General features: G+C 40.1%; 1 protein-coding gene across 2 annotated transcripts; it reads right to left on the reverse strand.

The window, feature by feature from the left end:
• Positions 1-35: 35 nt before the first annotated feature.
• foxn2a (forkhead box N2a) lies at positions 36-27,971 on the reverse strand. Of its 2 annotated transcripts, XM_008429917.2 has the most exons (6): positions 27,517-27,971; positions 12,909-13,486; positions 6,698-6,822; positions 6,489-6,538; positions 5,807-5,875; positions 36-3,985 (listed from the first exon to the last, which is right to left on the reverse strand). In XM_008429917.2, the coding sequence occupies exons 2-6, from the start codon at positions 13,470-13,472 to the stop codon at positions 3,561-3,563; spliced, it is 1,233 nt and encodes a 410-aa protein (XP_008428139.1). In that variant the 5' UTR covers positions 13,473-13,486; positions 27,517-27,971; the 3' UTR covers positions 36-3,560. The 2 variants fall into 2 exon arrangements, with proteins under 2 accessions (XP_008428139.1, XP_008428140.1); XM_008429918.2 differs by lacking the exon at positions 5,807-5,875.
• Between the last annotated feature and the right edge of the window lie 22 nt (positions 27,972-27,993).

Raw genomic sequence — 27,993 nt, forward strand, 5'->3', positions numbered from 1 at the left:
TTATAACGTAAAATATGAGAAACAAGAACAAGTCGTAACAAGAACAAGATTTTATTAATATTTTTGTAATACCATATATAATGCAATTGCATATCTTTGGCGAAAATAAATCTTATAAACATTTTTATCAACAGAGGTTAGCATACAAAAAAACAAAAGGTGTGTCAGTCCGATGGACATGGCAGACAACAGACACAAACTGATACTGGGTTGGCAGCTTTGTCAAATGCAAGAATTAGTACACCCAAAGGAACTGCAACAAATAAAAATAAAAAAATCACAATCAATATTCAATAACAGCTGATGAGCAATGAAGCAACCAATCATTTAAGTTGAGTGAAAACTTATCTGGCAGCTTTGCAAATGTTGCTTTTAGACCAATTGCAAACGCTGCAGAACACGAGATTTTTACTCGACATGTCTTTCCATAATTACTTAGAAATTGTTGTTATAATCGAATGTTAGCCTTACTTCAAACAGCAGCTGCCTGGTTGGCTTTAGATGATGTGATCCAGTTTTTGCAGTGATATACCCAAACATTCCCAGCAACTCATAAAAGTCATTTTCCCTCTGAGACTCTAATCTGATTCTGACCACTAATCTTCAATTTCAGACAAAAAGTTAAAGACAAACCATTCATGAGAGGATTGTGAAAGTTACTGAATCAACATCAGAGAATTTCTACAGCACGAGGGCAACGAGTTGGCTTATAATTCAACCTCCCCTGCTGTACATCAGTTTTGGCAACCTAAAAAAGAAACAAAAATAAAAATAAAAATAAAAAACTCCCAGGTTCAACATTAATTCACTGCTTCTATTTAGCTTAATAAAAAAAAAGCAAAACAAACACAAAAAACTGGCAGTCATGGTTAAACTGAGGAAAAGAAACCCGCTGAAAAGACATTATACATTGGCAAAATGTGTAATCACTGTAACAAGAAAAAAGGGTATTGCTGTAAAATAAACAAGGGAAAAAATACTCAGACTTCACAGAGTAAAGAAAATAAATGTGCTTAAGTCATTTTTTCACATGACCAGTGTTTGATAGAGTATGCATTCAAATATCCCATAAATTAAAGTTATAAATAAGGTGATGACTAACGAACAAATAATTTGTTCTTTTTTTTTTCACAGCTAAACAAGACCAGTGTATGCAGGTATTAGTTCTGGGAACCACAGATTTTACCTCAATTAATGGCTCCAAGTCTAAAGTGGCAAAAACAAAATTCTTTAAAAAACAAAATAAAACAAAACAAACAAACAAAAAAATAATAAAATAAAATAAAACACAACCAAACAACTGGAGAGATTACCAGATTCTTAACATTACCACAAAAAACTTGACTGCTGTGGCAGCGAGGGAATTACAGACGCATCTCAATAAGTTAGAATATCACTGAAAAGTTTATTTATATAAATAATTCAATTGAAAAAGCTGAATTCATGTTATGCAGCTTTATGACACAGAGTGATGTTCAAATCTTATTTTTCTAATATCTTGAAGATTATGGTTTAAGTTAATGAACACCAAAATGTAGTTTCTCAGAACATTTAAATATTTCATAATTAAAGACAATATGTTACACATTCATGGAGCAACTGTTGAGTTGACAGCTGTCCAGCAGACAGTCAGGAAAAGGTCACTGTTAGAAATGCTGGCCATTCGCAGAGCTCTGCAGCGTCCTAGAATGGTAATGGAAAGTTGAGTGGAAGGAGAAACTGTGGTAGAAAGCAGCGCATAAGCAGCAGCGATAACCACAGGCATGGGAGAGTTGTAAAGTCAAGACGAGCTGAAGACCGCTGGGCTTCCTTGACACCTCAGCAAGATTCTAGAGCAGAAAAATAATCATTTATTCACTGGTTTTATGTAATTTTCTGAGAAACGGAATTCTGGGTTTTCATTATTTGAGCAAAAGCAAACATCTAAATATATCACTCTGTGTGAAATTAACCAATATACATGCTCCACTTTTTGAAATTGAAATTTTAAAATAAACTTTTTGATGATTTTCTAATTTATTAAGAGGCATCTGTAAAGTGACCATAACCCCCCTTTTGTTTGAAGTCAGTGGCACAAAAAAAAAAAAAGTTTGGCAGCAACCACGTACACTTTACCGACTTTTCCTGTGAACATCCGAGTTTTCGGGTAACGACCATCATTCCTGCCCAGGCCGACGTGAATCCCGTGGGTCTGCAGCCGACCTAAAAGCTCCAACACAACAACTTCCCTTCTGAGAGCTGCGTGCAATCAGCTGACACCGGCTTTACAAGCTTGCGAAGAGAGAGTGTCCACTTCCGTTTTTTGTTCTAGCGGGAAGAGCAACGACGAAACACTCCCTGCCAGACAGGCCCTGAGGTCAGCACTGCTCTTTAGTAACTCGGGAGTGACTGTAAAGTTAAAGTTTCGCTCTCTCCACGCAGTCTTCCCGTTGCTTACGGTCTCCCATCAGTGGATCTCATAGCAGAAACTGAAACTCTAAGCTGCAAATTATCATTTGCCTCAGAAGAAAAACGAGGTGTAAAATCCACGGAGGGGAATCGGGGCGCTGCACATCAGAAGGAGCACGTATTGTTTTACGCTGGCACTCTTTCGGATTTCGGCTGTTTTAGAGCCATCATCTCAGGATCAGGCTGAAATCAGGGTTGCCACAATAAAATCTGTGGACAACAACCTAAGAATCTGGCATTGCGTGGCAGTCAGATGTTCACCAAATATGTGTTCACACGGTAATAATAATTAGCACAAAGAACTGCTGCTAGGTTTTCAACTAAATTTGGCAGTTGCAGAAAAATACTATTTTCACATCCTGAAAAAACAGGAGTCACGGTTTGTGTGCCGTAAACGGATCGCATACCAACATCGTAATACTCCTCTGCTCCTTTTCTTAAATGAAAAGCTAAACTCGCACGCTCAGCTGAAAGAAAGACGCCGTCACGGAAAAGAAGAGAGAAAAAGTTAAGGTTGTGGATTCATTATTGCATGTTTTTAAAAGGATTCAAAGAGCGAGGGTTGCTTTCCAAATAGTGGCATTACTTTTGTTTTGTTTTTGTTTTTTTGTCGTCATGTAGCACAAAGAGGAGAAACTGATAACACCAGGAGGTTAGGTTTTGTCTGTTACAAACATGCACTCATTCGCTTCATAAATAGATTCACTTGGAAGAGGATACAAGTTTGAGGAGGAAGCATGCAACGCTTTGAGTTATAAAAACCTTCAGCTTTCCCCCCCCCCCCCGTTTTTGTCTTTGAAAGAGAGATTCTTGAATCACAGTCTTCTAAATCTGACAAAAAGCAGGCGGGTCGTTCTGGGTTGGGGTCTTCTCGATGGTTCTCCACAGCCCGAACATCCAACCCCCCCAATGTTACTCTATATGGCTTTGTTCTCCTGTGTGAACGATACTATTGCCATTTGTTAGTTGGACGAGGACGCTCCCAACCAAAAGAGGCTCAAAATGGCCAGTGAACGATCAGGTGAGGAGAAGGAGGCACACTGGGACACACGATCAGGGGTCAGGGGTCAGGATTCACAGGGTCCGGAGTCTTATCGGGGGCGAGGGGAACTTCATTTCCTGTTAAGTTTTGTGCTCTTGACAGTGCGTTTGGACCCCTCTGTACAGCTGCGTATACCGGCGAGGTGTAGCAAAGACCCCGCCGCCTCTTTCAGCTCCTCGTCTAGCTCCGGCTTGACCTCGCGCCGGGGTCGCTTGCTGATGGGCCACTTGATGGCGGGCGGACGTCGAGAAGTCTGCTGGACGGCCCTCTCGTCCCAGAGGTCGGAGTCCTCGTCGCTGTGGAAACCCTCACTGCCGGCGCGCCGAGACTGGCTGCGCTCGCAGCCGCCTTCGTCCAAGGATGAGAGGGAGGAGGAGGAGGAGCGGGACGAGCAGCGCTGCAGGGCTGCGCTGCTGTAGTTATGGTCCTGCTTCGGATCGCTGCTCACCAGGACAGAGTCGGGTCGGGAGAGGTCCAGCGGGCCGTCGGAGTTACCTGAACAGAGGAGGAAGTGACAGGCTGAATACACTTCATGGTGACATCCTGGAGAAACGAAAAGCAGGAATCAAACCCAGCCAGGTTTGAATGTGCTATTTATGGTCAGAGTATAAAGCAGATGTCAGGTTTGTCCTGATCCGAAGAGGAAAACCAAGTTGGAAACCATTAATCGGATTAATCGTGACTAATCAATTACTGAAAAGATTGTCAACTAATTTAGTGCTCGATTAATCACTAACTCAGAAAAAGGTCAGATGCTGAAAGAACAGTATACGAATAATTAAGCCAAAACTGTGCAGAAAATATAAACGTTATTTAAACATACATGTTTTAGGTGTTTCTTTGCCTCCACACTTAAATGAAATCTGGTTCGAAACTCTGCTGCTCGCATCATTACCAAAACGGCTTCATTTCACCACGTCGCTCCAATTTCGCAACAACTTTACTGGCTTCCCGTTTCATTCAGAATTCTATTTACAATCCTGTTGTTTACATTCAAGGCAATCCACAACCTTGCTGCTCCTTATCTGTCTGATCTTCTGCACATCACCACCCATCCACGTTCCCTTGGTTCTTCCTCTTCCATCCACCTCTGTGTCTCTTGTCCCCCTCATCGCCACGGGGACAGGTGCCTTCTTTTACTCTACTCCCAAACTCTGGAAAGCTCTTCCTCCTGATATCTGTAATATTGACTCTCTTCTGACCTACAAAGCACAACTCAAAACTCATCTGTTCAAGTTAGCCTTGTTACTTTAACTGTGTAGTAACTTTGTGGTTTTGTGTCTTTGTAGCCATTTCTTTACTGTCTAATTTGTGTTTTTATGTTGTAAAGCTTCCTTGGGTGTTTTGAAAGGCGCTGACAAATAAAATGCATTATTATTATTATTATTATTATTATTATTATTATTATTATTATTATTATTATTATTATTATTACTATATGTTTAATTGCAAAGTTCTTAATGTAATGTTGAGGAGGTAATTCATTCTTTGGATGCAGAGAAACCTCTAATGAAAGGACAGTGGATCATGAAGACCAGAACTGGAAACCACTGATCGAGGGAATATTTAAATAAACATTGGTCGGTAACACTTTATTTGAAGGGGTGTGCATAAGACTGACATGACACTGTCATAAACATGACATAACATCTGTCATGAACATAAAGAAGTCTTTATGAATGTTTATGTCAGTTGTCATGAAGTGTCATTTGGTAAATAATGACACTTTTAATGCAAAATTGCTCTAAAAGTTGCATTAAAAGTCCATTAAAAATGCCAAATTTGCATGATTTTGTAAATTATGATAATTTAATGCAAAGTTGGCATTTTTAATGGACTTTCAATGCAACTTTTAGAGCAACTTTGCATAAAAAGTGTCATTATTTACCAAATGATACTTCATGACAACTGTCATAAACATTCATAAAGACTTCTTTATGTCCATGACAGGTGTTATGTTATGTTTATGACAGTGTCATGTCAGTCTTACGCACACCCCTTCAAACAAAGTGTTACCCGTTGGTTTGTAATAGTGAACATTGTGTTCACTATGATCAGCTTCTTACAGTACCAGTAAGAAGCTGATCAGCTTCTTACTGGTACTGTAAGCGAACCAAACGTCAAAATATTCTTCTTATGAAAGTCACATTTGTCAGTTATTCCCAGAGTGAGAACCAGAAACTTGTTTAAACAGATACAGACATATAAAAGCACATAAACCGACCAAAGAAGCAACATAAAAAGAAAGCAATGACAGGGTGGTATGAAAGAGGCAGGAGATCAAAAACCAAAAAGTATGAGTGTGGATTCTCTTACATGGGTCAACGTGGTGCCCAGGGGCAGAGTTTAAGAGCATCATGGCAGTGGCAGCATCAATGTCAGACTCTGGAAGAGGAGAAAACATGCACGATGGTCAATCCTAAGCCATGGAAGCATGGAAGAATGGCAACTCTACTAGGGCTGGGATGACAGGGAATCCTTCAGGAATTTCACACCATGAGCAGGGAGAGCCCATCAGTGTAAATCGGGTGAAAAACCCAAGTAGCAAAAAAACAACACCCACCGACAGTGAGAGCGCATCTGATATTTCCAGACCTGACAACGTGTCTGAAAGCCTCATAGCTCACTTCAGCAGCTCTAAATTATTAATGATTACACTGAGACAGAGTGCTCGACACTGAGCACCAGCAAAACCTCTGCTTGTCGTCAAGGTTACAAATCCAAGAAGCTAAAAAGAAGGGCGGGGGGGGACTGTGGAAACGGGGGTGACATCGATTGAGAGCTCACAATGTTATGGTGTTCATGAGACATCCATGAGCTCAAAGCAACACACCAAACCAAGAGCTGAAGAGCAAAAAAAAAGATGCTGAATGTTGGACAAAAATCATGACAACGCAAACACAAGCACATGCTGAACTCTGGACACATGTATGGTCATTTGATTTTAACATTTCGGATATAGCGCCACAAACAGGAATGAAGTTGGGTTCATCCTCACCTTTGAATGAGCAGCCTTGTAGAAAGAGATGGCGAGGAGGTGAGGAGGCACTGCAACACACAAACAACACACACACACTGAGGCTCAGATGTCGAGTCTGAGGAGCAGAGATTCAAAAAGGCCCACTCTGATACAAACGCGGTTGTTTGAGCTACTTCTGTGATTTATGACGCTGGTTTCCTATAACACAGCAGCTGACGGCAGTTTACCTGGGCGGGGAGGCGGGTGGCGTGCAGAAGGCATGTGCGGCTGGGAAGTGCTGCTTCTTAAGAGCTTGGATTAGGTTGGGACGATACTCAGGGTCAACACACCAGAGGGAACCTTTCCCATTGGCCTGCAGGACAAAACAAATGCATGCAGTTGAATCATTCAGTGCTATAGCAATCCTTGCTAACCTGAAATCTTTCATTCATTTGGAATTAGTGTTGCTTATCAAAAAAGCTGAATGTTGAAAATGTTGTCCTAAGTATACTGTTTCAGTGCCTTCCCAAAGTATTCCTAAACCTTCATTTTGTCACACACACAAACCACAGTGTTATTTTGATTAATCATAATTAATCTTGATTAATCAAATGTTGAAATCATAGCCAACTAATTCAGTAATCGATTAATCGTTAACTGGAGTATACAAACTCAAAAGCAGGCTATTTGCTGAAAGAACAACACAGTCAGAGCAGTAATAAAACCAAAAGTGTGCATAAAATATATTCAAGGACTCAAGAGTTAGGGCTACCCTACAATATCATAAAATATATTGTATTTGAGATTAATCAGCAAACATACAATTAAAAACTTGTGAAGCGTGGCCTGCATAACAAGAATGAAATTTTACACATTCTTCTTTGCAAAAGAATTTATGAATCCTCAAGACTTTGACTAGGCCATTCTGCCACATTAACATGCTTAGAATTATACCACTTCATTGTAGCTTGAGGTTGAATGTTAGGAGTTCTGGGCCAACCCTGGTAGATTTGGATTTGTGCCGGACTATTTTCAGAAGAAGGATCAAACAGTTCTCCTGAGACATTTAAAGTTTAGGATATAATTTTATAGCCTAAATCTACTTTTGAATTTTTCTGCAACTTTATCCTTGAGCTGTCTGCTGTGTTCCTTTGTCATCAGGATGCTGTTTGTCCTCTAATTTTCCTTGAAAACCTCCGAGGTCTTCACAGAACAGCTGTATTTATACCGAGATCAAATTACACACATTTGGAAACCATTTCCAGTTTAGATGACATTTGTAGGCAATTTAGATAAAAGATTTCATTTAGAAGTATCAGAAAGACCGTACTTTAAAAGTGTCATGTATAAAGTGTCCATAGTTATGCTCTACATATCTCAAAATCCTAATAAATACATTGAAATATGTAAGCATATGAATAATTTTCACTTCACTTAATGAAGTGAGAAAGTAAAAGTAACTGGTCAATGACAAAGAGGAAATGAATTGTGTCAAACGTTCCTATTATAAGCTACAATGAAACACATTGTAGTAGAAACAGAAAAAAAAACTGTGCAGCTCTGCATAAAAAGAAATCATCCACTTATCCACTCACAAAAATGTAACAGCAGTTTTTGAACAAACGTCCAGGCAATGGTTCTCTGGGTCTCAAACTGTGGAAAATTTGCTAACATCGGCTACGAATTCACCGACAGTCTCAGCAAACAGGAAGCATCAGTGTGACTGTGTTGCGCCAACAACCAGTGTGATGAGAGGAGCACTGTGTGCCACTTTATCTGATAGTGGCGTGTTCTGGGCCCGGTACGGGAGAACAGTGCGAGGGAGGGGAGGAGGAGGAGAATAACCTTGACTCAGATTACCAACCGGCTCTGATGCAGGAAGAAGGAAATGTCTCCATGGCAACGAAAACCACCAGCTAGTGTCATGTGAAACTGGTGCTGGTGTCTCAGCAGACGAAGGACTCACACTGTGCACCTGCATGCTGAGCAGCCTGTGCTGCGTTACGTTGCTACTCACACAGTCGGAGCAGCCGTCTCCACCCAAGGTGGGGAAAACGATCAGGTGTTGGCTAAACACGGCCCTGGCACCCCAGGCTCAAGCTGCACCCACTCAGCATCCCCCGAGCGGCATGGTGAAAGTTAAACTGCCAGGTTTTAAATCTTGTCGTGTTAGTGACGCATTGTTAGCTGGTGATATCGAGTTAAAGTAGTAAAGGGCAGCCGTAGCCATCCTCCCTCGCCAACATCCAAATGAACTGTAGTAAAGCAATTTCTACATTATAGAACAGAATTCCAGAAACCACGTCCGATTATCTAAATGGTGGGTAGTTTCAATTAAGACGATTAATCAGGTTAATCGCGGTGAATCAATTTCTGAAATAATCGTCAACTAATTTAGTAATCGATTAATCGTTAACTGGAGTACACAGACATAAAAAAAGCCCATTGCAGAAATAACCACACCCTCATAGCAGTAATTAAGCCAAAACTGTACAAAAATATACACATTTTGAAATTAAGATTAAAAAAATATTTTTGTCTGTAATTCTACACAGAACTAGTCAAGTAGCAAAGCTTTAGCTTAATCAAGTTCAAATTCTGTCAAAAAAAATTTCCTATTACGCACTTATTCAGCTGTTCCAACTGATCAGCACTACACTGTATTAATGTTAAGTAAAGCAGAAAGGGCTGAACTTTTCACATGTTGATGTCAGAATTAACTTTTTTAAACTGCAAAAAAATCTTTTGCTACAAATACGCTAAAGGAATGCTATGTTATTGCATTTCAGGTAACAAAATGTTCCGTTTTTATTTAAGAAATAACTTTACTATTTTGTCATAACTTTATTATTTTATTATTCACATCTTTTAATGTATATCTACTATATTAAAAAGGCTGAAGTGGTTAAATAATTACTGTGCAGAATGTGCCAATTTCTTTATCCATTTAATCAATATATCATCAGAATAATCGATTACTAAAGTAATCAACAGTTGCAGCCCTAGTCTGAATGTTTCAAAGGAAGAATGGGAACCACTGTGTAAACTACACGAGGAGCAACATTGCAACTAGATGTTACAAAACTGTGTGGATTAACACAAGTCAATCATTTTCAGTGTTTTAATAATTTTAAAGAAAAAATCCATTACAAATTAGAGGGCATCATTTTTACCTTTTTAAATTCGATGAGCCTGTTTCCAGTTTGCCACAAGCTAACTACAGTCATGTAGGCTACCTCGTTTGCCAGTAAAAGTCCAGACCCATTTCTAATTCAGAACTTGTCGGAAGATTGTTGTTTTAAACACACCAATTCTAATTTGACTGAGCTTGATGAACTTTGCAAAGAAGAACAGGCTAAAAATCCAGTCTCTACAGAAGACATGCAAATGTATCTGCAGCAGAAGGTGGTTCAGCAAAGCACTGAGTCAGGGGGGCTGAATACAAACCACACTTTTCAGAACTTAACACAGAAAACAACTTGAAAAACCACGAATCATTTCCCCTTCACTTTATAATTACTTTGTGCCGTAATCTGTATTGATCCGTCAACTGAATTGAAGCTGTACAGTAAAAATACAAACAGAAAATAAAAAACAAGGCCATCTGTAGTAGAGAAGTGGACCGCCAACGAAAGACAATGAAATGGGAAGAAATATGTAACTTTTTCTACTTCTAATTTACAAGATAACATTAGCTTGCACTCATAGCATCTCAATCATTCAGTCTTAAGTGTGTTTTAAAATTATGAAAGTTAAACATCAAGTGTACAAAACCATGAACCACAGACTTCACCACACAACCAGCATTATTGCTTTAAAATATGAATATGTTTTTTGTCTTTTTTTTTTATCCAAGCTACTCTCCAAAAGCATTATGCACAAACAAAACATATAAACCTTAAAATAAACTGCAGCTCTTTATTTACTATTACTATTTCTGCTGTCATAATGGACAAAAATATGATGTGTAGCAGCATAAAGGCAACTTTAATTTTCTATAGCTTTCCTGTCATTGCAGTGCTCTCCTATTTTTGGGCTTTACAACATGTCTAGATTACAAGATCTCCTTCATGTTCTGATCTGTTAAATTTTCTCTCCAAAATTTCAATTTTGTTTGCCAGAATAGTTATGGTTATTTTCTCAAGCAAGAATGCATGTTAAATAACCATCATCAACTTTAACACACAAACACTGCTGCTGCAGCATGTCTTGGTTGCTTCCTTCCCTAAATTTGATGTCTAGAAGTTCAGCTGCTGGACATTTCCCCTCCTACTAAAATAGTTGCACTACCTTGAGGTGCTTCAGGAGATAACATCCTTTATTATTGTGCTGTATTTGCATTTCCTCTGTAGGAGTATCTGCAACCTTGACTGGATTCCACTCTTATCGTAACAAAGTCACAGAGGTCCCCGCAGCTGCGTCAAAGCTCAGTACTCTGCCACAGGAGCTGCGCTGCAGCTTAGTGCTGCAACCTAACCCCAGTCTAAAGATGCCGCCCTCCCAATAAAAACAACCATACTAATGATCCCTGGAAGTTTTAAATAAGGTGATCACTAGAATATCCTTGAAACATCATTTGTGATTTAAGCTAGCTAAAACCACAAAGTTATTTCCACAAAAAATATGAATAGCACATCAGACCAAAATAATAACTTTTAATACTGAAATGTATGCTATGGTCTGCACCAGTGGTGTCCAAACTGTGGCCCAGAAGATTTGGAAATTGTCCGTTTTTCTTTTTTGTTTTTGTTTTTTTAACAAGCCAACAATTTGAGAACTTCTTTATGTTTTGGATCTATAACAATATACATATTTCATTTAAAAAAGTATTTATTATTGAGCAGGTAAAACTAAAAACCTCAATAAAGTTTTTTCATTTTTAATTTCTACCAGTAGTTTAAATTTGCCAGTTTTGGGCCCCAGGGCAAAAGGTTTGGACACCTCCGGACTACACAATCATGGGGAAGACTGCTGTTTGACAGCTGTCCAGCAAACAATGACAACATAATGACGAACAGTCTCAGAATGTTACTGTTGGAAAAGCTGGACACTGTATCAAAGTTAAAGCGATACACAAGCAACAGTGACAAACGTAGCCTTGGGGAAACGATGAAGCAAAGCCCATCCAAAGGTTTGACAGGCATTCCAGAGGACTAGAGTCTGTGATTCAGGAGTCTCCCACACACAGGCATTTGTATGTCAGGTGATTTTGGGAGTCATGTTATCTGCTGGTTACTCTACTATGTTTTATTAAATTCTAGGTCAGCTCAGACATCTGCTTAATCGTCTCTGGTGACAACTTTCATGGAGACGCTAACTCAGGGGTGGGCAATCCTGGTCCTTGAGGGCCGGTGTCCTGCAACTCTTAGATGTCTCCTTGATCCAACAGCTGAATCACCTCCTCAGTGCAGTCAAGTTCTCCACAGTCCTGCTAATGACCTCATTATTTGACTCAGGTGTGTTGAAGTAGAGACACATCTAAAAGTTGCAGGAGACCGGTCCTCGAGGCCTGGAGTTGCCTGTGCTAACTTCTTCTTCCAGCAGGACTTGGCTCCTCCCCCCACTGCAAAAAGCACTGACATCTGCTTTAATGACCTTGGTATCGCTCTGCATGAACAGCCGGCAAACAAACTCGTTCTAAACCTGATAAGCTCGGCAGAAACGACACAGCTTCCCAATGTGTCTGCAAAACAAAGCAGGCAAGCTGAAAGCAGGCAAGCCAAAGGAGCCCAAGCCAAGGGTTGGGTCCATATTGTCTATGTTAGTGGTCTCATACACCTGTCCTTAGGAGCTGGTGTCCTCCCAACTTTTTGACGTCTCTTTGCTTCAGCACACCTGGCTCCAATATTTGATCATTGGAGCTCTGTAGAGCTTGACTGGATGCTGGTGAGGCAGTTTCAGCATTTAATTCAAGTGTGTGGGTCAAGGGAAGTTACAGGACTTGGACCCGTGAGGACTGCAGTTTGAGGTCAATGGTCTAAATGGACATACTTTTCAGCTGACTGACATTGTAGGTAATAAAGCTATTTTAACATAATCATCAAGTTAGTTTTTTTAAGTTTAATACACATGCACAATATGCAAATTAAAAAAAAAGAGTCATCCAACTGGATCATGAGTAGAGTATTTCTATTCTACTAACTACATAGTATCTATATTTTATAACTGAGTACAGTATTTTTTTACTATTATTGTTATTGTTAATTAAGATTGTTCTTATATATACTTTTTTAACACTTCTGGAACTTTTTCGTGTGAACCTACATATCTTGATGTTGCCGTTACACTCGAATTTCCTCGCTGTGGGACAACTAAAGCTGTTCCTATTCTAAATTTACTAAAACTAAAAATATTACACATATATTATATCGAATGTTAGTTACAGTTTTTGCATTGAATTACAAAAACAAATTCACTTTCCAGTCTCCTAAAATCAGAAGGAACACCTTCCTGACCTACCTTTCCCAAGCTCTTGTCGACCTTGCGGAAGCATTTATTTAGAGACAAGTTGTGACGAACGGAGTTCTTCCAGCCTGTGGGAGCGTTGGAGAAGTAAGGGAAGTGCTCCAGAATCCACCCGTAGATTTCTTTAACTGGCAGAGACTTGCTGGGAGACTGCTCGATAGCCATGTAGATGAGGAGGGAAAACGAGAAAGGGGGCTTAGATTTCAGCGAGTCCCGTTCCCGGCCCCTGTTTTGCAATGAAGATGACGAGGACGACGAAGGGCCCTGGTTTTGTTTGTAGTCTCCTTCAATGTCAAACAGGGGGCTTCCACTTGTCTGAGCTTCTGGGCCGCCGAGAGTGAAGTTCTGGAGCAGGTTCTCGTGGAGCCAGTTGAGGTTGGTGAGCTCCTCATCCTCTGCACCTGAAGCACGATCCACGCTCGTCGCCAGTGGACTGGATGCGCACTCCGCCTCGGGCAGGGTCCCCACACCACAGACACCTCTGAGTCCCGTCCGCTCTTCTTGCATACCCGGAATTTCCGTTTTCTTATCTGGTGACATCCCAATGATTGGACCCATTAAACCAAAGAGGTCTGGAGAAACAAGAGAGAGATTGTTAGAGTTGAAACAATCTGAAAGCAAGAGCTCAGACAACTGTATGCTAACGAAAGTTTTAAAGTTTTCCCTCGGCTTTTCTAGAAGCCGAGGGATGGGCTCTTCTAGAAGCCCATGCCTCGAAACTGTCTCTGCTGCACTTCTTGAATTTCTCCCTCTTCCTCATGCCTGGATAGAACGATAAAAGCCTCTCAGCTCCCCCCACCTCCTCTTGACTCTCATGGAGAACCATTGAAGACACCATCTCAAGCAACTGAACTGACTTAAGGCTCCACTCCTCAACACCCACCTCATTTCCAGTCAAGATTCAGCTGCTCATTATGTGTAAATGAGCAGGAGACCATCCAGTCATTGCAGGCCTGCATCTTACAGAGTGGATGGCTCTTAAAAACTGCTCAGCATTCAGCGAGGATCAAGTCTCAATTAGTTGCATGCAAGATTAAGTAGCATAAAAAGGCTGCAGACCCGGGAGATATCAGCCATTTAACGGCACAAAGAAATTCAACCTTAGCAGTGATTTATCATTAGCAAATCCCAGCCAAGTACCCTTACTTAGAGAATGACACTTGAGAATGGCAGAGACGGAAGCAGGATATGTAAAACAGCATAGATCTTATCCAAGCTTTTCATTGGTGCACATCTATTAAAAAGTATAAAGGGGAAAACTAGTACATATATACTGTATTATTGAGGAGCTGTACATTGGCACAGTTGGTAGTACTGTTGTGTTGCAGCAAGAAGGTTTGAATCCTAACTCTCTGCACAGAGTTTGCAAGTTCTCCTTCTGCATGTCTTCTCTAAATTTTGGCTGTTTCTCCTGTGTATCTTTACGTTTTCCTGTGATGGACTGGCAAACTGTCCAGGGTGCATCCCACCTCTTGTCTAATGACTGCTGGAGACAGGATACCTCGCATTATTGGGTATTTATTATAAAGATATACAGAGAAATTAGCCTGGAATCAATCAATCTTCATTCAATCCAATCTTTTTTTTTGATCAGTGAACACGCTGTAGCTTAGCACCATAAGGTAGCATCAACAGCAACACTCTTTTCTGTAGATCCCACAACTGAGGGAAGGAGGCTCAAAGGTAGCAACACGTGAAAACAGAATTAGGCTATTTGAGCGCTTGGTTTAGGAAACGGTATTTATACAACAGTGAGAGACATTTTTGTGGCTCATTGAGGCTGCCAGAGAGCAAGAGAGAGCTTACAACACAAAGTTATAATAGAGTTGATAAAAGGTGCCCAATTTCATCCTTCTAAGGTGACATGATCCACCCACAGTGTCACCTAACATGGAGGGTCAAGAAATCTCATAATACAGGACTAAATGATTTAGTTTTTCCTCTAAAATAGTGTGAATCCCCAAGGTACGGCAACTTCTCTCTCCACACCCAGCATGTTGTCGCCTCTGCTCTTAACATAAATAATTAAGGACCACTCACAGCAGTGAGAGTATTTTTGGAATAATGTGTTTTTTTTCTCCATTCTTATAGAGAATTCGTAATTAACTAAAATCGGTGCCGCAAATTAAACTACGGCCTGTATATGTGCTCGAACATTCTGATCAGTTTATCTCTAGTTGCTAATTTTTTAAAACCATAGACCATAAGTGATGGCTTAGCACACTGCTTAGTGAGGCCAAGAGCATAAAGAGCTCACTCTTTGTCTCGGCTCACAACAAGCTTTATGTCCTGGTTGTCACCATGACAACCATGTCATCCCTTCAACATGAGCAGAAATCCCATAAACAAGAGTCAGTAAGAAAATAAGTAATCCACGCTGGCTAACACCAACACAGATGATGACTGTGGACCCTTCCACTCCCCTCCCCCATTTAAACCAATAGTCAACGTCGTGATCCGTTATCGTTCTTCCTTGGGGGGGGTGGGAGGGGTCTGAGAGGTTGTGGATCTGGGCTGAAGTCGGTAAAGGCGCACCGTGTGCGGTGGATAGCCATGTCTTTCATTTCTGAGATAGGATAAGAATTGGGTCAAACTCAAGAGTGTGTGTCAGGAGGCAGGAGACAGGAGAGGGAGTGAGCATACACATAAATCAGTTTGTAAAAGCCAGTCAACGAGGATGGGGGGGGCGAAGGGGAGGCATTAGTGTTTTTACACAATAACCCATCGACTCTCACTGAGCAGATTTGTTTGACTGAGATTAAGAATAATTTTCTAATCTGGTTTCTTTTGCCTTAAAAGCATGTGTTGTTTTCATGTCTTTATTAATGAAGCATATTGCTTCATTTAAGTTGTTGTCTCTCTAACATGTACCTCAGTCCATCTCTTTATCCGTTAAGTATTGCACAACAGAATTATATTGTTGCACTGCATTCACTTCTGCAATTTTGCTCACTAACTAAAAAGAGCCTATTAAGTTCCCAATGACAAATGGAGAAGCCACTTGAACAAAGGAAGAGAAGACAATAGTAATAAGTAAGATTCTACGCTAAACTGGAAAAAATGAAGTCCAAAAGACTAAAAAAAAACGAAAAACAACAACAAAGAGAACAAGTGGTAGGAAGAAAGGCTGGGTAGGTTTTCCACAGTCTGTGATGAATCACAGCTCTCAGTAAAGTAGAGCAAACAGATATGTCAGGCAGCATGAGGACTGCCTGTTAGTGTCACAGAAAAATATCTGCTCAACAACACAGATATCCCTTCAAAAGACAGCTTCTTCTTTCTGATTTAATTTGCAACCAGTAAAAAGATCTACAAGTCCCCAGACTCAAACAAAAAATATCATTTGAGCTTCTGAAAACGACTGTAGACTACGAATAGAGGTCTTTTGTAGCGTCATAATAAACCCCTCAGATGAGTCATCTTTCTTATTTTCTTAAAAAGCACATAGATGATAGGTTTTTGAGCACATGCCAAATGTTTACTTGAGATTTAATGTAAGACAGCTATATATATTTCCATTTATACATCAGTGAGAAAGAAAAATAGAGAAGGGACAATGAAAATAACCAGTTTAATTGCTATTTACTAAAAATCTCAAACTGTTTCACTTTCAGTGAAGTTTGAAGGTATAACTGGTGGACATGAGTGGTTTGCCTGTATCAAGGTTTTTGATTATACCTTGCGTTTAGCTAAATATGCTTCATCACGTCCTTCCTATGGTATAAAGTCATGTGTTTACCAGTTTAGAGTAAAGCCTAAACTGGTGATCTGTATGCTATAAAGTTTGTCTTAGGAAGCGTCAGTTATGTTTTAGCCCATCACATTTAATGTGGAAGATGTTCCCGGTCTTTACTGTTTTGGTTCTTCTTTCCTTTAAATATTTGTGGATTTAATTTCAATCAATCATGCACATTTTTGTCCATTTCTGATGTATACTTGTTCTTCATCTTCACACAACTGCATTTCCTCTGTCCTTTAAAGTTATATAACCTGTTTATTTGAGGTTTTCTGTACTTTCATCACATATTAATCTTTGCTTAACTCATTAGCTCTTAGTCATTGTCGTTTCTGTTTTTCCTTGTTTTTGTCTGATGTGTCAACCTCACAGTTTAACAAGTGCTCAATAAATAAAGACCAACTGAGACTGACTGAAGGAAGAATTATTTGCCTGTTTAGATGTTATAGAAATCATGGAAATATGTAAAGAGCAGGTGGGAACCTACAGAGTTACAATCCCATTACTACTATAAATAGCAAAATGAGAAAAAGGAACATTATTCTGTGCAATAATCACATGAGAATTACTACTTAAGAAGTTTATTCTGGATTTTTGTTTACGTCTAATAATCATAAATGTAACATATACTGTATATAACTCTCCCAATCAATAAGTCAGGATAAGATTGTAGCATAAGGATTCATTACACTTTTAAATAAAAGGTGTTTGATCATTTTATAGATTTTAGTAATAATTTTACTCAAGATAGTTATGATGTATAAATTTCATAACAGCCCAAGCTTGCGCTATGTCTTCTGTTGACAAGTAGGTCGGATTACACCAGACATCCACACAGGTGTGGCCAAACGAAGACTTGAGTGCCGTCTCGATGGATTAAAAGGTGCGGCCAAACAGTCCGCTGTGAACAGCCCACATGGCCCTTGTTTCTATGTAAACAGACCGTGACTGGCCGTAAACCTGCATGGCGGAGCATTATGGGAGAAACGGGCAGTGGAACTATAAAATGAGTGAAGTGATTAGTCTAAAAGCCAGCAGTGGAAATAAAAATCTGTGACAGACGCAGAAAAAAAAACTTTACAAGCCGCCATTTGCTTCAGACTAAATAACTTACGGAAATCTGATGTTTATTTATAATTATTGAGTACAAAGAATTGCAGTGTAAAGGAAGTGTAACGTTATAAAATGGACGGTTTATTTTTCCAAGCATTTTTGAAAACAGAAACAACCATAAAAGTGACGAGTTTGAATGTACGCCTTCATTTAATTGTATTTGATTCAGTTTAGTCTCATGAAATATGGCAGCTTGGAGTAACACAAAAGTTTCCTTACAAGAGAAACTATTTTAAACTGGGAAGAAGATTTTAAAAAGTTGGGAACAAAAAAGGTTTATTATTTCTCAACATCAGCAAACTTGCTAGTGATGTGGGAAACAAAAAACAGTGATTCATTTCTCTTGTCTAAAACTACCCAATCGTGTTTCATTACATGGTTTTTAACTTTACTGCCGCCTGCTTTACACCAGGAATGCAATGCCGCATTACTATTCTGTTCTCCTACCAGTGGCATTGACACCGGTCTAGTGGCAGATCAGACGCAATGGGTCAGGTGAGGAAATTGACACTGTTTTCCTGTTTGAATTGTAAACCTGCCATTGTAGCTTGTAAGCTGACCAAATTTACCTGCCCCTTCATGAATTTTCACCTGTTTGGCCAGGTGCTGGTGCTAATTTCCACAAGTAAAAGCACATGAAAGCTTTCAATCAGTCGATTTTACCCACTTGACCTCTTTGCTTGGCTTTTGGGAGTCGGAGAGAGCTTATCCCCCTTGAGTCGCCTCTTTCAAATGACTTTCATTTGAATTTTACCAGACGGAGGGTGGACAAGCGAGGAAGTCGTCTTGCATCCATCCAAACACAGGAAGTATTTTGTCGTGCCTGCAGCTGTTCAATTACCAGTGCTTTTGCAGTGATCACAGTTATTATTGCTCTTATGAAAAAGGCATCAAAGAGAGTCGGCTGGGACCGCGGTGAATAAAGGAAGACTCATGAGTGGAGTCGAGAGGCAGCTAATAAGGCATCCTGGCCTGTTGACTGCTGCCCATCCTTGAAAATACACCCAAGCTTTAATGGTGCTGACCTGATGGCTCATCTGCAAGTTAAAAAAGCCAGCCAGACTCATCATATTCATGTGCAAACGGGCAGGCTAACAGCAGGTGCCACGGGACACCCCCCACCCTCTGTTCAAACTGCTCTTTTATCCCGTTAAGCACTTGGTCTATTCAAAAATACACAAAGACATATGGAGATGGCTTTAAGTGGCAAATCAGCGGAGTTGCTGTGCCAGAGAACATACAGGAGGTTCAGAAACGAAGCGCTGCTCTGAGATGTTTCCCTAGAAGTGAATCTCATGACTGGGACTCAGTTGCCACGACAGCCAGTGTTGTGAGGGAAGCAATTGTGCTCATGTCTGTGCATGAAGAGAGAGCTAATGTGGGGAGATCAATACAGGCGGAAACTGCTGAGGCCAGCAGTCTGCTGCTGTTCTCCACAAACCTGTCTGACAAAGGCAGCTGCCAACCTGGATGCCATGGCGCTCCTGTCTAAGTGCCATTAAGGCTCACTTTATAACGCTTCATAAAAAGTGATGCTTCAGTTAGGCGGACAATTACCTGTGCAGAATCTTTTATATGGGCACAACAGAGCCGGATTTAAGAGTAAAGATGCCAGCAATTCTAAACACAACTGCCTACTGTTCGCATATTCACGCCACACCCTCTTCACTTGGAATAAAGCAGTTGACACAAACCAGTTATACAAAGGTGTGTCGCAAAGCCCCACGCTGACGACGGCTGTTATTTGAAACCCTAACTGATATTTTAGTTGACTACTCAGTCTGGTTGGAGCTCAAAATATGTGAATGACACAAAGGCGAGCGTAGGCAGAGTGGGACAGAGGGAGAGGCTGTTTCAGCGTGAGGCAATTCTTTTATTTAATAGCAAAGTCAAATTATATGGAAATGAATAAAATGACCATTAATGCTTGGGTTAATGAGGCTTTAGTTAAAGCAGCGCTACATTCTGAAATAAAGCTGCTTGGTAAAAGTGTGAAAACGCTCACACAAAGCACTACAACCGGCCCCACACTCAGCTGCTACAAAGACGCAGTTGTTTTTCCTCTAATCATGTTTCCGAAGTGCTCAGTATTCACCTCGCACTTTCAAACAGGGGCCTCGGAGGGAAGGAAGCACCTCCTGCCTGTTGAGGAAGTTCGCTTTTTCAGAACAAATTCACACAAACATGGCGAAGTCTCCTCCACGTCAAAACACAAGAATCGGTCAGAGTGAAAGGCGAGACGGGGGGAGCTCGTTGCTGGAGCGACAGCAGCCGCATTTGCAAAACTACGAACTTCATCGGCCATCAGACGCAAGCTGATCATGAAGTGTTCAAGCGTACGACCTCAACAACAGACGATTGTGACATTATGTTCACACAGAGACTTTAAACTGAAACAAACAAACTCCACTCTGACTGTAAACAGAGGTGAGGCCTTCCAAAGTACACGGAAAACCCCCCCTTCAGCCAACACTGAAACCTTATCTCTTTGGTCATGTGTCTGTAGGGTCAGAGTACCAACACTCAACCCCCCCGCCCTCCACCGCATCAACAGCCTCAATTATAGCCTCACAACTACATATTCTCATATACGTACACCGGTTAATGAAAGCAGTTTTTATGCAAAGAGCTTTCACACAGAAGCTGGAAGTTATATAACACAAACTTTTTAAGCTCATTGCTCCACTTTGGGCAGCAGTGAAGAGTTGGTATCTGCATGTGACATTCCTCGCTACTGAACAGCAGCAGCCCTGAGTAAATAAATGTTAGTTTACAAAAAAAAAGTCTACTTGGTTTGAATCCTTGCACAATGAACAGTAAATTGTATTATTTGTGATAAAGTTTAAGATGTTGCATCATTTAAGAACTAATTCTGGACATTCTCCATGACACCTACACAGCCTCTGTTACACCAACCCTCATTTTTCAAAAAGTTGTCACTTCACAGCCTTTAATTCCCAAACAGATAAACACAACGTAGTATGTAACTACATTTAAAAAAAAAATACAAATCTGAAAAGGGTGGTGTTCAGAAGTCCCCTCATTTGTAAATGTAATCCTCAGTATAGATCCGTAAAGGCCTCAGAAATCTTTTGGGGAACATTAGTGTTCAACAACCTATAAAGATATGGCCGTCCATCTGAAATGACAGGCTGGGCAAGGCGGGCATTAATCAGAGAAGTAGCATATGGTAACTCTGGAGGAACTGCACAAAAGCACAGCTCAGGAAGCAGATTCTTCTCAGAGAGAAGATTCTTCTCAGAGAGAAGAATCTGCTTGCTTGCATTTAATCATCGTGCTCTACAAATCTGGCCTCCATGTACAGCAACTGATGAAACAAAACTATAACAAGCACTGCCACAAACCACAAAGACACAACACCCTGTGTTCTGGGTTGATGAGAATAGGAGAGGTGTTTTCACACACTGTGATAGGCTCGGTTTGATTTGGGATCAAAATTGCAACATTTGTTACATTTTCAGCTGGTGTGGTTCGCTTTCACACTGCATTGTGTCAAGCGATCCAAACCCTTTGAAAAACAAGTTCCCCTCCCTCGCTTGTGGTGGCACTGTACCGAGAACCACTTAAGGAAACGACACAAAACCTCCAAAGAAGACAATGAAGATGGAAACTTCCATATTCAGAAAATAAACAAAAACAGAGAGCGTCAGAATTTAGCGGTTGTAGGATTTCTCTTTTGCCATTGGTAAACAACCACAAGCCACTTGTCCTGCTAATGCTAGACATGCATTTGTTTTGGTTGTATTTACCCAGAATACCTTGTGCTACAGTCTGCTTGCTGCTTTTGAACTGGTCTCCTGTCCACTTAGGATTCACATATGAATACACTCAACGTATCCAATTTCACTTCAACCGAACTGAGACCCAGGTTTTTAGACAGACCAGATTTTGCTTTTCTGGTTGCATCAGAGTATGTCACACATTGAAGCCTCTCCAAACACATCTTATAAAGATATTTGTTCATAAAAGTAATATTAACAACATAGTCATAAACCTCAACCTAATCCATTGTTACATACAAGCTTGTTGGCCTGTATCCTCATCGACATCCACGCATGCCATTATTTCAGCCAAAAGTGATAAGACAAAGACCTATTGTGACACAGGACACAGCCGTCTTCCCCTCTTCCTTTCTCCCAATCAAGGAAATGCTCATGTCACTGTTGCCTTCAGTAAGGCGGCCCCTAATGGGCTGTGTCTTGAGTCCACCCATCAGAAATGAGGCAGGCGCTCAAGACGGTGAGGATCAGAGAATGGGAGGAAGGAGGGAGGGATTCAGCTCACCACAGGGACCAAAATGTCCAGCAATCCAGAGATGTAAGAGAACAAGTGGAGCAGAAAGAGAGTAAAACGACAGCATTTAGGCAAAAGGCACACTAAAACTGACCAGGATTCTGAAATAAACTCCCAGTAATTTTCTTGCGTTTAGTACATCTCTCAACAGGTGACAAAAACGTCACGTTTACAGCTTCCTGAAAGAGACGTGAACTAATGCAAGACAAACAAGCAGATAGTCTAAAAACAACAGAAACAAAATGACGCCCACAGAAATGTAAAGAAGGCAGCAAACACGAAAGCGTACAATGTCTCAGAAGGCGTCTACATTTGCAGTTGAAATTCAGAGCCGCCACGCATGTTTGATCAGCAGAATGTCACAGACCCAAAAAGACAGCGAACTACATCCTCCTGGGGACGTCCCCCTAAATCACGCAGGGGCTGCGTGGGTGATCACTCCAGCAAGCTACTACGGAAAGGCTTCGGCTTCATGATTCACACAGGTCAGCATTACCAGAGAGCACAGGCTCCATTAATTCATCTCAAGTAAATAAAACTTTGGAGTTTAACAACTTGAGCTGACCGATGCAAAACAAGAAGGAAATCATATTGTTCAAAAATGTCTACACTTTAATTTAGCTGATAAGAAGAGAAGTCAACTTATAATCAGTTTTTGTGAGAAGCAAATCAGTGCAGAAGGAGCCCTGCAGCATAATTATGGGAAAAACAGTCACTTCAGCGGCGCAATCACCAACTTCCTGTTTCTGCCTAACTATGAATTTACATTACAAGAATAAGGGCAACTAAAAATTCAGCTGCTTAATCTGTCGGTATAATCAAAGTCACATTGACTTGGTAATGACAGGGTTCTGAGCGAATCAGAGTCACAAAGCTGTGAGTTTTTTTTGGGGGTGTGGGGGTTTTTTCCCCCATTCAGTTGATTCATTCAGGAGAAATTAGGTTCAGCCTGTGTTGAGCAATCGGCAAAAAGTTTCTGCCGCACGGATCGGCTTTCGAAATGAATTCAATGCCACAGACGCTCAGCTGCGGTGAATTCCAGAGGACTCAGCCTTTCATTTGCTCCGGGCCAAAGTGCATAGTCCTGTGATAAGAGATAATAGAACGGCAACATTTTAAGCTGACGACTGGTGCCAACCCATGTTCGGAAAGTCAATCAGAGTCACACTTCACGAATAAAAGAAGTTTGAACCAAAAAATATACTGTCTAATGTGGCATGGTCATTTTATATTCCGTTTTGTGGTGTTATTTTTACATCCTGATTGGAGCACCTTCCTGTTCTGTCATCAACGCAGTACAAAGGAACAGCTACCTCATTAAAAACACAATAAAGAGTTTACAAAGTTGTTAAAGCCAAGAGGAAAGTTCTGTGGTGTTCTATTACGGCTTAGAATATATTTGATACCAGACACCGTGGAAGGAAAATACTCCAAATGTTAATGGAACATGAACTTTCAAACTTTTTTAGAACGTGCAAACTATAAACAAAGCTGCTGCAGACAGCCGGAAGTGTTCATCATCAAGGCTACATGATGAAAATCTGAAATTAGAAGAACATAATATCACATGTCACACGAACTGGAAGGAAATTTCAGTTTCAAGTTACACCATCATCAGGCAAACTTTCTCACCCTCAATTCAGCCAGTAACCTTTTCAAACACTGTGGGCCAGCCATCAGTCGGTGTAACATTCTTGGTTTTGGTGGCATTTTTAAAAGGAAAAACAAAATAATCTAATTTCTGTTTATTACATTTTTTTTATATTATTTTTGTTGGACTTACAGAAAAAGTACAACCAAAACTACTGAATTTAGTTGTGGTTTTCCAGTGTTTATTGTGCATATCATGTTTTGCGGTTCTGGTGATTTTTGAGTAACAATACGAGCACAACATGATGACATTAGTTGGTTATTGACTTGAAGGTAGTAGTTAACCTTCAGTTGGACATTGTTGCTTACTGTTTTGCAACGGGAGTTTTAGAACTGTCTAATGTGGAACAAAACACTGATATGTGGTGAATCTGACTGTTTCCACTAGACAGATTCACTAGTTTCCACTAGTGAATCTGTCTTTCACCCAGCTGACTGGCAGTGTACAGCAAAAAAGGCAAGATGGAAAAAAATAGTGGCACTATAATTTAAACTACAAGAACAATATGATAAAAGGGGTGTTGGGTGAGATTACATAACTTTTCCCCACAAGCCGGTTTGCTAATAAAACCTTGATTATTCACAAAATTCCGTTTCCCACATACTAAATTAGAAAGAGGTGTGCTGAGGCTGTTCAAGTATATCTAGGAACAATTCAACTCTGACATTATCTCACATCCGTGTTGTCACTCTTCAGCAGCTTCTATTCGTAGCAATGGGCATTAGTAAAGTTCTGGCAGCCACCAAACCCCTTCAGAAGCTGCTCGACACTGAAACGGGGTTCACGAGAGGATAGATGCGAAGGTATAACAAAACAAAAGCAAAGACAACAGATGCTTGGACCACAGAAATTCTGGCAATAAATTAATGGCTGACTGGCAACATCTGTTCCTTTTATTGTCTGCGTTTGACCCTCAGGCTCCACTTGCTTTTGTCTTCCATTTACCACTAAAGATTTAACAACTGGCAAGTATGAAGAAAGCGACAACTTCGATGTACAGCGAAGTCGCCACCTCACAAAACGTGAACGAAAATTTCTATAATTTATTGATCAAGTACACAGAGAAACCTCTGAGCACACAATAAATTTTAGATGAGGTTTGTACAATTCAGTGAGTCCAATAGTGACAGACAGCAAGAAAAAAGGCTTAAACGGCCAACGAGACTTAACATATCAAAGAGTGCTGTATTGCATACTATGACTGGAAAACATAGATTTTTTTTTCTTAGAACTTCACCAAGTAATCACCATTTTACATGTAATATGTTAACCGACGCCTACAGCTGCATGCTTTAAATAGGCAATAAAATAAATCTTACACATGTAATCCAGGATTTTCTGAGGCGGGGTCTTATATGATGTTCTCAGATACAAAAAAAAGTTACAAGATGTTTTATTCTGACTTTTATTGCATCAATTCATACCCACACTGTGAATGATTTACACCCTTTTTAACAACTGACCCATTTTTTTTATTTTCTAGCATGTACTTATGCTATACTGTAAAAAATATGGTTACGTGACTACAGTAAATATCGTCTAGCGCCAGAAGCGAACCCAGTGATTTTAGTTTGATCAGTGAGTGTAATTTTATATTTCTACATGTCACCAGCTCAAAAGATGGATCAGAACAACAATCAAAAGAAGAGGACACAACTAAATGGATATGAATAACTTAAATTGTTTGCAATATTTGAAGTTTTTTTTTCAATTATATCCATAATACCCAGAGAATTCAAATGCCAATTTACATGGGTACCAAGTGATTTATTCAGGGATACAAAATAGAAATAGATTGAGATGAAATCGCAAATGAACTTTACACATCTAGCATGTTGACAATCTTCCTTGACATTACCACCTGGAGCGAAACTAAAGTATTCATTCACCTGACAAGTGAGTCAAACAACTCTAACTTGATAAACCAAACAATAACAACACTAAACAAATGAGGCTTGCTCATATGCAAAGAATGTAAAAACTAACATACTTTGATTATTGAATTTTGGTCTCTAGGCAGAACTGGCCACTCATCTCTGCAACAATGACGTAGAGCCGGAAATTGTATGCCTTACCAGAAAGACAAAAATTAAATTAACCAGATAAATGGGAGCATATTGATGTAAAACTCTTCATTTTTAATTTTGTACAGTTACAAATATTACAATTGTAAATTATTTTGTATTCTAAATAACTCAAACATTTACAAGCTAACTGTTTTTTTTACGCATCTGTAACGTATAAACGTTCTATGCAAAAGTAAACATAGCCTCATTCTTCAAAAACAAACTAGAAATTGCAAGTTTTGACATATCATGTTAATCGCTCCTTAGTGCCCCCCCTGCTGGCCTGGAGTGATCTTATGCTTGTCCCTTGATAAATAAAATGTCCTAAAAGGTGTAACAATGTAAAGCAACAAAGCTATCATTTTAGCAAGAATATATATTATGCTCCTTTTCACCTCTAGTATTTGATATATATATATATCAAATACATCATTTCTTTTAAGTCCTGAGCAAATCAGGACTTTTTAAAGAATATTTGATATTTTCTATGTATAAACCTTCTCAGTGAATTCAATATTTATCTTATTATTGATCAACGCAAAAACAAGGGTGAAGTTTTGACACATTCTGTGTGAAAGGATCAACGCTCTAAGGGGCCATGTCTGGCCTGGAAGCTATAAGCAGCTGCTTGTTTCGCTTGTACCTTGGGCTGGCTGCGTATCTAGTAAAAAGCACTCCCAGAACATATTGAGCCAATTATAAAGACTACCATATTAGTTAGTGAATGAATTAAATACTTTACATCTCAGTAAAAGTATGTTAAAACCTATTGGCATATGGCACAAGCAAACCAACCACAGTACACATATTTTTCTACACCAACATTGTAGAGCTCCGTATCTGGGACAATCTTGTGATAATCCATTACATCATGTGCCTAGCTTAGCCACCGTACCTCATAACCTCTGGTGCTGTCAATACATACCATGAAATATTCAACTATTTATAGATACCAAAAAAAAAAAAGGAACGAGTGTCTCACATCAGAACCAACAAAAGAACAGACTTAGTATTATTGCTTTGTGCTACAACTTGAGATCAAATGAGTCGACCAAGGCGGTTTTAATGGAGCAATTAAGACTAAAAGCCAGTAGGAAAAAAGATAAGCTGAAAGTGCTGTTCGCACTGAAATCCAATATGCTTTGTAGCGTCTTGCTTGAAGACCACAACTTACAAGAAACCACAGCACTAACGCAGCGATGAACTCAAAGTTAGTCAGAGGCAAATTATCCTCAGCAATTTCCGATAAACACTGGTAACTAAGTAACTTTACACCCGTTAGTTCACCAAGTTTAGTTCCCTATTTAGTGTTGTAAGTTCACAACATGTTTCGTTATCAGTCTCCCACAGCGCAACCGTGAAAAGAAGTAGCGCTAGCAGTCGCTCGATGAGTCAGTGAAGGTAAATCTGCTGCTAGCTTTAGCATGACATTTAAACTATTTAGAATTACGTAGCGACAAAAAATATCTCCCAAGTGTCAGCCGAGAGCTGCTCTCTGCTTCTGTAATTCAGTCTCTGTCCTCTTCCCGGAGAAAACAGAGAAGTAACGTTAACTAGGTGGCCACATGCTGTCGCTTGATCTGCCATGCTGGCTTCTCTAAGCAAAGTCACTTGACCAATTTTACTTTTAGCTTGTTCGCAACGCTAACCCTTTTCCAGCCGAGCACATTTTGATCCCGTAGATTACAGAAATGTGTATTTTTAAAAAAAAAAAATACTTACAATCATGCACGTCGCTACCCTGGAGCGGTGTGTGTAAAAGCAGAGTTTAATTCAGATGTCTGTCTCACACAATGTCAGAGATCAGATCAGCAGCTGCTTCCTCCATACACGCAGCGCGCAGATCACACAGCGCACGGCAACGCTACCAAACCCCTCGCCGTCGTCATGGCAACAGGTCCACTTCAGCCAATCACAACCCCTCCCCTCCTATCTCCCCTGGCAACTGCCGCAGCGCTGGAGCGCCGCGAACGCGCACGCCATCCAGTTTTTTGCATCGTGCAATGTTTTTTTTTTTTTTTTTTTTTTTTTTAGTTTTATCTTACAGCGCTCACAGCGTTCAGTGGGAGGAGAATGTGTTTTTAGAGCCTTTTAAACCCGGTTCATTGGAAAGCATTAATGGGTTGATTTGTCTGTTATTAAAGAGTGAAAGCAAAGCAGCCGGACGGGTCCCGCGTTATTCAGGGCAGGCTGCACAAA

The sequence above is a fragment of the Poecilia reticulata genome, linkage group LG15 (assembly GCF_000633615.1).
Source record: "Poecilia reticulata strain Guanapo linkage group LG15, Guppy_female_1.0+MT, whole genome shotgun sequence".
Lineage (NCBI taxonomy): Eukaryota > Metazoa > Chordata > Actinopteri > Cyprinodontiformes > Poeciliidae > Poecilia > Poecilia reticulata.